At 38.3% G+C, this 10,106-nt stretch overlaps 1 protein-coding gene across 1 annotated transcript; it reads right to left on the bottom strand.

Annotated features, from left to right (window-relative positions):
• Window positions 1-9,422: 9,422 nt before the first annotated feature.
• LOC307191788 (HIG1 domain family member 1A, mitochondrial-like) lies at window positions 9,423-9,716 on the bottom strand (the record flags this gene model as incomplete). Its single annotated transcript, XM_079931975.1, has 1 exon — window positions 9,423-9,716. The coding sequence occupies exon 1, from the start codon at window positions 9,702-9,704 to the stop codon at window positions 9,423-9,425; it is 282 nt and encodes a 93-aa protein (XP_079788101.1). The 5' UTR covers window positions 9,705-9,716.
• Window positions 9,717-10,106: the final 390 nt, after the last annotated feature.

The following is a 10,106-nucleotide window of genomic DNA, read 5'->3' as shown; positions in this document are numbered from 1 at the left end:
CAGTCCTTGCTCTCACAGAGCTTATAGTCTAGTGCAGAAGGCAAACAAGTAAATGGGCAAGAACAGTAAGTATGACAAATACTATGACAAGGAAAGTGTAAAGTGCCACGGGAGCCCAGAGCAGGGGCACATAACTTACTTGAGGGGGATAATGTAAGGCTTGCAGAAAGAAATAATTTAAGCTGAGAACTGAAGGATAAGCATGAGTTAGCGGGGCAAACCGGCAGTGGAGGTTCCAGAGCTGAGCAAGAGCACAACACATTAAAGAAACTGAAAGAAGTTCACAGAGCAGTGGAGTTTGGGGGGAGGTTGTAGCGATTGGGTGGAGGGGTGATGGGAGAAAGCGGGGAGCCATTAGAGATCAGTGTTTAACATGGTGGTGTACACATAGAAAGCACTATGTAAATATTTGTTGGATGAATGGCTCATTTACCTGAGGAAGTGAGACCTTTGGGAAAGCCAGGTTTGTGTGCAGTTGTTTGTTCTCTTGGTCTCTGGAAGGCATTTGTATTGGGTTGGTTAAAAGTCTGGTTTCTGATACCAACTACTTAGATTTGAATCCTGGCTTTGACAAGTAGTAGCTGAGGTGACCTAGACAAATTACATAAATGCTTTTGTGTCATTTACCTTATCTTTAAGTTAGAGACGATACTACTACTACATAGGATTGTTGTCAAGATTAAAGATTAAGTTAATATATATAAAGCATTAGAACAGAGCCTAGAACTAAGCACTGTGTGTTTGATATTATTATTCCTACATTCATCAAAACATTTATTGAGGGACAAAGTACTGTGACAGCTGTGAAAATAAGATGTGGCTCCAGCCATGGAGGAGGACCATAAAGTCTGGTGAGGGAGAAGATTCATAAATAAGTAATTACAACACTACATGATCAAGCAGGGTGATAGCAGTAGGTGCTACAGAATTAAAGAAGAGGGAGTGACTCATTTTCTCCAAAGAAGCCAAGGGAGAATACAGAGGGAAGGATGCATTTAAGCTGGGTGAAGAAGAATGAACAGTTTGCCAGCAAAGGAAGGCAATAGAGCTTATCAGGCCAAGGAAGCACCATGTTGCAAAGGTTTAGTAGCATGCAAGCCTAAGGCATGTTTACCAAACGGCAAGGACACTAGAAATCTTTTATGTTCCAGGGTCTATGTTAGGCATTTTAAAAAAGTTATTTCTTTTACTTTTCATAAGAACTGTTACATGTACCCACTCTACTTGATACTTATATAGTACTTACTGTTGCAGTCACCTTGTATATATTAACTCAATCCTTATGACAACTGTATGAAATAGGTACTATTATTATTCCCACTTTGCAGATGAGGAAATTGAGGCAAAAAAGGTGAAGTACCTTATTCAAAGTCATACAGCTAGGAGATGGCAGGGCCAAAATTCAAACCTGCAGTTTGACTCCAGAATCTGTGGTCTTAATCACTACTAACTTATTCTTCACCCCCAATTCCCACCCACTAGTTGTTGATTTTGATCTGCTATAGTTATGGAAACTAGATATCCAAACTTGTTGGAACTGCATGTAAAGTAAGAGTTGAAAGTCACTTCTGGGACAAAAGTGCATGAACTCTCCAGCATGTGCAGACTGCACAAGACTGTACATAAAAATGCTTGAACATAACTCCTCCCCCTCTCTGACTCTCGCATTTGCTTTAGCCAGCAAATGTGGGTTGGGGGTAGGGCGGATATTTATTGGATTACACAGGATGTCTCAAGCCACACATGTTTCTCTGGGGGTCCATTTTAAACTTGAATCCTCCAACCAGCAAGTTGCTCTCTCTGGAAACAAAAAAAGTTTAAAATACTCCCTTCGCTGTAGGGGAGGGCAAAAGTGGGCAGAAAATGCAACACAGACAAGACATGTGATAAAAAGTTAAGATTTTATCTAGAGCTAGGCAGAGCCATACTAATTCACAAAGAGTAACATTTCAGGGGACAATCAGAAATAAGAAGAGAGAGTTTTGCAGGCTTATTAGAGGAAGCAAACTTCCACAGAACTATGATCGATTAAGACTATACCTAAAGTGAACCTTGAGAAAATACATCCATGGAGATCTAGATTAAGGGCTCCAGGCAGAAGAGAATTTACAGAAATTGCATAGTGCAAAAAGTAAAGTCCAAATTGGACCTGAGGAATTCATATTGGTTAAGAGCTTTCCCTAAGTTTTTTAGAAAGAAAGAACTGAAAGTTTAAACCAGAACCTAATAAACCACCTTTGAAGATCTTTATACAGATTTACGTGTAAGTCAATGGGTGGTAAACTGTACATTCTCATTTCAGAGCGTGGGCTCAGTCTTTCTCAGTGAACCCTTTTGTGACCTTCATAAAATCTCCAGTTAAAGAATCACTCTATGTATGACCTATAGATAGCAATCTAGAAGGCTAGACCTAACTCGATATGTAGTCAAAATTCTGTTTTCCAGAGTGGACGAAAAGAGGAGAACGCTTCATTTTTAGTCTGAGTGTAATATATAGAACACAAACTTCCTGACAACTCCGAGGATGTTCAGAGTTCTTCTTGCGTGTGAAACTGCTTGAGAGCTGGATTCTGGATAGGTGGAATTTATAGCAACATTATGTCCCAGATTTTTGAGGACAGCTCAGATTTCAAACATTGTAACTATAAGTAGGCTTATAAACCTGTGTTCTTGTGTATCCTAATTTGGATAGAGAGGAAAACATGGGCATAATACAAGTGATCTTTTCTTGGACTTTATGATAAGGAAGGAAGTCATGTTTGGGTTAGAGGGGTAACAGTGCTCTTCTAAGAGTATTCCTTGGTAACAGGGTTATGAAAGCTGTCTTATGTGTGAAAAATGCTGGGAGAAACTCCTGCAAAATTGAGGATGTGTGTGCCATTTGGAGAGAATAGAAAAGTCTGGGGGAGAGAAGTCTGAGGACAAAACAGAGAGAGGCGGCTCCTAGTGAAGGTCAGCTGTGTCCCTGTTGAAGAGGAGGAAAGGGTTGAAAGTTTGAGAAAACTGGGAGAGGGAGAAGGAGAAGATAGCATTAAAAGAGAAGCTTAGAGAGAAACTTAAAAGACTCAGGAGAGTGAAAGTGAGGAGAGAGGAGGAAAAGAAGAAAGACTAGGGAGAACAAGAGGAGAAAAGGGAGTGAGAATGTGCAGAGGAGAGCTATAGCAAGTAAGCCTTCATGGGTCAGAGAGACAAGGGGGAACCTTGAGGCTCCTCTCAAGGTTGTAGAAGTCTGGAGGGCCCCTGGAGGAGTGTTGGGAGAGATCTAAGGCAGGGCAAGGATTCTGGAACTGGACCAAGGGCTGTCTAAACAAGAAAACTCAGAGCTGCATATAAGATGAACTGGTGATCCCTCCAAGGATCCCTTTGACAGCCTACGCTCCAAAGCGGTGCGTGATCTTGGGTCATATTCTCCGGGGAACTTTGGCGACACAGCAAAATTTTCCATTGATGTTGTCTAACCTTAAGGAAATCTCTCTCTAAAATATTGTTGTCTTGCAAGGTGGGGGTACTTAGCTATTTAGGTGTGTTTCTCAGAGACATCAAAGTAAGTGAAGTGTGGCAGGTCTCCCTTCTCCCCAAATCTGGCACGTCTATGTTTCCAGTCAGTATTTTTTTTTGAAGGAAAATATATCTGTAGATACTATAGCCTTTGCTCAGAGATTCTGAGAAGGCTATCATTTTTAAAGCTTGAAAATATTTGGTTGGTTTTCTCTCCCATATAATAGTGGAAGTGGAATTTAGGACAAACCTCTTAAATCAATTTGGCAGTACACATCAGGAACCTTTAAAAATTTCACACTACTTGATATAGAAATCCCACATCTGAGAATTTTCTCTGAGGAAATAATCTTATAGTGCTTTATACATTTATGCAAAAAGCATTATTTAGAATAGAAAAAAATTAGGAGTAACTTAAATGCCTAACAATATGGGACCAGTTAAGCAAACTCTGGCGCCTTCTCTTATATAATATTTTGCAGTTGCTAAAACTGTATTTACAAAGAATTCTTAATGATGGGGAGAAATACTTATGATAAAATATTAAGTAAAAATATATTATGTGCAAAGTGTGATCTCAACTATGCTAAAATGCATTATAAAAAAAAAGACTGAAAGGAAATATGCCAAAAAGTTGTTTAGATGGATTGTCTTAAGACAGTGGGGTATGGTCTATTGTTATTGTTATTTTCTTCTTTATGTTTTCCTAAATTTTCCAGATTTTCTGCAAAGGGCATGTAATTCTATTATAATCAGAAAAAATAAAAATTTAGTTTTAAAAGTTTAAGAAAACAGGGGACTAAATATTTACAAACATAAGTCACTTAGTCAAAAATAATTTTACAAAAGATTTAGAAGTTGTAAAAAAATGTTAAAGGAAAAAAAGCAAAATTGTTAAAAAGAATAAAATGAAACTTTTATTTTAAAATATTAATTTAAAATTCTTTTATTAAAAATAAAACTTAAAATGCAAGTGGTTATGAAAACTATATAACAACATGAGAAATGCATATGATTTAAGGTTAAATGAAAATAAGACAAAATCATTAAGATTACAACTATCCAGTCCAACACTGTAAGCAACTACATTCAGCTCACAATATGCAGTAGGCACCCAGTAAAAGGGACTTCTGTATACATACTGCCCTCCTACAGCGGCTAGCACTTGAACCTTTCCACCCTTTGCACTCTTGCCCCTTGCCTCCTCATTTTATTGGTTTTTTTATACATCTTTATTGGAGTATAATTGCTTTACAATGGTGTGTTAGTTTCTGCTTTATAACAAAGTGAATCAGTTATACATATACATATGTTCCCATATCTCTTCCTTCTTGCATCTCCCTCCCTCCCACCCTCCCTATCCCACCCCTCTAGGTGGTCACAAAGCATCTAGTTGATCTCCCTGTGCTATGCAGCTGCTTCCCACTAGCTAGTTTGGTAGTGTATATATGTCCATGCCACTCTTTCACTTTGTCACAACTTCCCTTCCCCCTCCCCATATCCTCAAGTCCATTCTCTAGTAGGTCTGTGTCTCATTTTAGACGCATATTTCTGATTTGGTTTTCTTTTAGATTCTGTCTTGCTCCTGCCAAAATATGGTCAGAGACTACTTTTAGTTATGCTTCTCCACATCTGACCTAGTCCCTGGTACTCTGCTATCAGCATAGGCCAGCTACCGTATCCTGAAGAGTGAACTGTTTTTTTTTTAAAAAAGGAGAAAGACTGGTAGGAAGTCCAGTATACCAAAATGCTAATAGTACTGTAGTAGGATTATCCATAGTTTATGCCACTTTTCTTTAGGTTTGAGATTTTTGCAATGTGGTTATGTTAGGTTTATTATTTAAAGTTTGAATTAAAGTCACTTGCCAAGTACTTTCACAGGTAATTATTGAATTCCCCTCCCTTTCGTGATTTCCAAGGATGGATATAAAATTGATAAACTTTAGCTAAGAAGATACTGGGTCTGAGATCCTAGCTGGGTCAGAGAAACTGTTCTTCACCTTTTTCTCTCCAAAGTAGACTCTGCACAGCCAAAACAGAGATATGGGATTATCTAAAACTTTAGATACTCTCCAACAGTTGTAGGAACAAGTCAAAACTCTTTAATATGGCTCCCGAAACCCTTCACAATCTATTGCCATTCTACTTCTCCAACTTTTATATCCCAGTAATCTGCTAACCTTTTTCTTTCTTCCTTACCCTATGCTACATCAGACTACTTGCCATTCCTTAAACACATATTAACTTTTTTCACTTTTTTAAATTGATATATAAGATTCATATAGCAAGAAGCACAAAACTTAAGTGCACAACTCAATGGTTGTTCACAGATGTATACATGTGTGACCACCACCCAGATCAAGCTCTAGAAAATTTCTAATACTCTAAAAGACTCCCCTGTACCACTTCCCAGTCTGTATCTACATCCCCACCCAGAGATTACAACTATTCTGTCTTCCATCAACAAAAATTAATTTTCTGTTCTTGAATTTAAAAAAATGGAAACACACCATATACATTCCTTAAAACACATAGTATATCTTAATGTTTCCTCTGAGAATAGGAATGTTAAATATCTGTCATGTGCTAGTGTTCTCCCATTCAGCATCCATGGCAGAAATTACTAATTCATCATTCTTTCTTATTGCACCTAGATTGAGTTTTAGGCTCTTCTACTAAACTGCATACCAGCAGTCACGACTGGTTGTTCAGAGTTGGCACTAGTGAAACCTCCCTGGATAAGAATAACCTCTTCTACATGAGAACTTTTATCTCTGCCATTCACAACACAGTTAATAAGTCGTTTAAGTCTCGTTATCCTATCACTGTAACATCTCTCTGATCTGTCCCTTTTTTCTATTCCTACTGCTTCTGCTTATTTCAAGCTTTCATAATCCCTCACCTGATTTTCTACAATATCCCCTTACTGTTTTCCCTGCCTTCAGTTTTGGCTCCTCTATTCTTATCTACCCACTGCTAATTAATTTTTTTAACATTGAAATATGACTACATCATTCTCCTGGTTGAAACCCTTTAAGGACTACCTTTCAGGTTAAGGCCAGGGGCTTAGCATGGTATTGCAGGCCTCATGATCTGCCCCTGCCCATCTCTCCAGTATCATCTCCTGTACCCTGCCCTCCAGTATTCCAGATTCTTGCAGATTCCTGAAACATGTCCTGCCCTTTTCCTACTCTACATCTTGAATGCTCCTCCTCTCCTTTAGATGGCTGTTTCACTCACCCTTCAAGGATATTTCAAGAATATTTATTATCCAAACTTTTGTTGATCATTCTTTCCTAACAAAAGATTATTCTCTCCCAGACAAAATTAGTTATCCCTTATTTGTGTTCTCATACATAAACTTATTATGGCAATTATCATGTTCTATCAGTACCTGTTTACATTTCTGAGAGCCCCTTGAGGGAAAAGAGCTTTGCAGCTCCAGAACTCATCAGAGTGCATGTCATTTTTTTTTTAACAATTTTTTAATGTTCTGGTAAAATACACAAAACATAAAATGTACTACCTTTACCTTTTTTTTTTGCGGTACACAGACCTGTTACTGTTGTGGCCTCTCCCGTTGTGGAGCACAGGCTTCGGACGCGCAGGCTCAGCGGCCATGGCTCACGGGCCCAGCCGCTCCGCGGCATGTGGGATCCTCCCGGACTGGGTCAAGAACCCATGTCCCCTGCATCGGCAGGCAGACTCTCAACCACTGCGCCACCAGGGAAGCCCTATCTTTACCATTTTTAAGTGTACAGTTCAGTAGCATTAAATATATTCATATTGTGCAACCATCACCACCATTCATCTCCAGAACTTCTTTCATCTGCAAAATTTAAATGCTATACTTATTAAACAGTAATTCCTCATTCTCCCCTCTCCCCAGTCCCTGGCAACCACCATTCTACTTTCTACGATTTTGTCTATTCTAAGTACGTTATGTAAGTAGAATCACACAGTATTTGTCTTTTTGTGACTGGCTTATTTCATTTAGCACAGTGTCATTAAGGTTCATCCATGTTGTAGCATATGTAGAATTTCCCTTTTTTTTTTTAAATTGGAGTATAATTTAAAAGTACAATATTGGAGTACAATATTGTGTTAGTTTCTGCTCTACAATGAAGTGAATCAGCTATATGTATACATATATCCCCTCCCTCTTGGACCTCCTGTCCCCCCTCCCACCATCCCACCCATCTAGGTCATCATAGAGCACCGAGCTGAACTTCCTGTGCCTTATAGGATATTCCCGCTAGCTATATATTTTATGCATGGTAGTGTATATATGACAATCCTAATCTCCCAATTTGTCCCACCCTTCCCTTCCCCCCCATGTTCACATGTACGTTCTCTACGTCTATGCCTCTATTCTTGCCCTGCAAATAGGTTCATCTGTACCATTTTTCTAGATTCCACATATACGCCTTAATATATGATATTTGTTTTTCTCTTTCTGGCTTATTTCACTCTGTATGACAGACTCTAGGTCCATTTAAATCTCTACAAATGGCCCAATTTCATTCCTTTTTATGGCTGAGTAATTATCCATTCATCTGTCGATGGACATTTAGGTTGTTTCCATGTCCTGGCTATTGTAAATAGTGCTGCAGTGAACATTGGGGTACATGACTCTTTGAATTATGGTTTTCTCAGGGTATATGCCCAGTAGTAGGATGGCTGGGTCATATGGTAGTTCTATTTTTAGTTTTTTAAGGAACCGCCATACTGTTCTCCACAGTCGGTGTATCAATTTACATTCCCACCAACAGTGTGAGAGGGTTCCCTTTTCTCCACACCTTCTCCAGCATTTATTGTTTCTAGATTTTTTGATGACGGCCATTCTGACTGGTGTGAGGTGATACCTCATTGTAGTTGTGATTTGCATTTCTCTAATAATTAGTGATGCCAAGCATCTTTTCATGTGCCTCTTGGCCATCTGTATGTCTTCTTTTTTTGTGTGTGTGTGTGTTCACTTACTTTAATAACACTACATTTACCATGTTATCACCATGGAATGTAAATTCAGGTTAGACAAGAGAATCTCACAAGTACAACAAAGCATTCTGTAGTATACCAAAGTTTGTATAATGTCTGACCAAACCAGCTTGCTCATAAATCACTTCCATTACAGGCAATTTATTTAGTTTAACATTTATGATTCTTTCAGAGAAAATAAACAGACTGCACACATTTAAAAAGTATTTTTCATTTACCTTTGCATTAGCACTTAAAATACACACTTCTATTTCAAAATACCATTTAAAAATTATTCTAAGATAACAGCAACAAACTATAATTCTGCAATTACAAAACAGCTAAACGGGGATCTACAGTTAAGTTATTCTCATGTTTACAACTATGATTCTGAAACAGATACTACTTCAAAACAACTGTTACCAGCTCTTTAGTTTTGATTTAAAAACACACACATAGTTGCTGGGAGGTTTATAATGTTGTATTCCATGCACTGTTCTGAAAGTGTTCTTCAAGAGCCAACCAGACCTTAAAAACAGTACTCAGTCCACAAGGCAGTCAGAAAGAGTTAAATTAACTGGGGTAAATAGGATTCCTACATTACATCAAAAGCATATGATATTCTGCAGCAACTGGGAGCATTTTCAGGTTTGACATGTTGTCCTCTTTACAACTAATTTTATCAGAAGAGTTTAAGAAGGTGGACACTGTACCACTATCAAGTGCATTTAAAAGTGACATGTTTTTGTGCTAATCTGACTCCCCTGAATGACCTAGCTATTGAACTAGTCACTAGGCAAATCAAGCCTGCAAGAAAGGAAGCCAATATTCATATTATCATGTTATTGTCCGACCCATAGAATTTATTTTCAACATAAACATATAACCCCAATATGAGATGTCTAACTAAAGCAAGCACCACCAAGACCAAGACAGCATCTCCTCTTCTAAGGTTTAGGTTCTGCCCAGAATTCTTGATACATGGAATAGCCCATACCAAGAGTCATTGCTCCCACAACAAAGCCTTGGGCTGCCATGCGCATGTGGATCAAGTGAACAGACATTTTAGTATTGCCCCTGCTCTTCAATTTATATAATCCATATGCAAAGATTGCTGCAAAACCTGCCATTCCAATGGGGACAAATGGTGCCTCTCTAGCTTTTAGGATAAGTTTAGATCCCTGATCTTCATCATATGAAGAAAGAGAAACATCTGTGTCACTTGACATAGTGATTGAAGAATCTTCAGACAACGGCACGACATCACAGGCTCCTACTGGCTTCTCCGTATGTCTTCTTTGGTGAAATGTCTATTTAGGTCTTCTGCCCATTTTTGGATTGGGTTGTTTTTTTGATATTGAGCTGCGTGAGCTGTTTGTATATTTTGGAGATTAATCCTTTGTCTGTTGCTTAGTTTGCAAATATTTTCTCTCATTCTGAGGGTTGTCTTTTCATCTTGTTTATGGTTTCCTTTGCTGTGCAAAAGCTTTTAAGTTTAATTAGGTCCCATTTATTTATTTTTGTTTTTATTTTCATTACTCTAGGAGGTCGGTCAAAAAAGATCTTGCTGTGGTTTATGTCAAAGAGTGTTTTTCCTACTTTTTCCTCTAAGAGTTTTATAGTGTCTGGTC

The sequence above is a fragment of the Stenella coeruleoalba genome (genome assembly GCF_951394435.1).
Source record: "Stenella coeruleoalba genome assembly, chromosome: 1".
Taxonomy (NCBI): Eukaryota; Metazoa; Chordata; class Mammalia; order Artiodactyla; family Delphinidae; genus Stenella; species Stenella coeruleoalba.
This window is presented reverse-complemented; position numbering and strand designations above follow the sequence as displayed.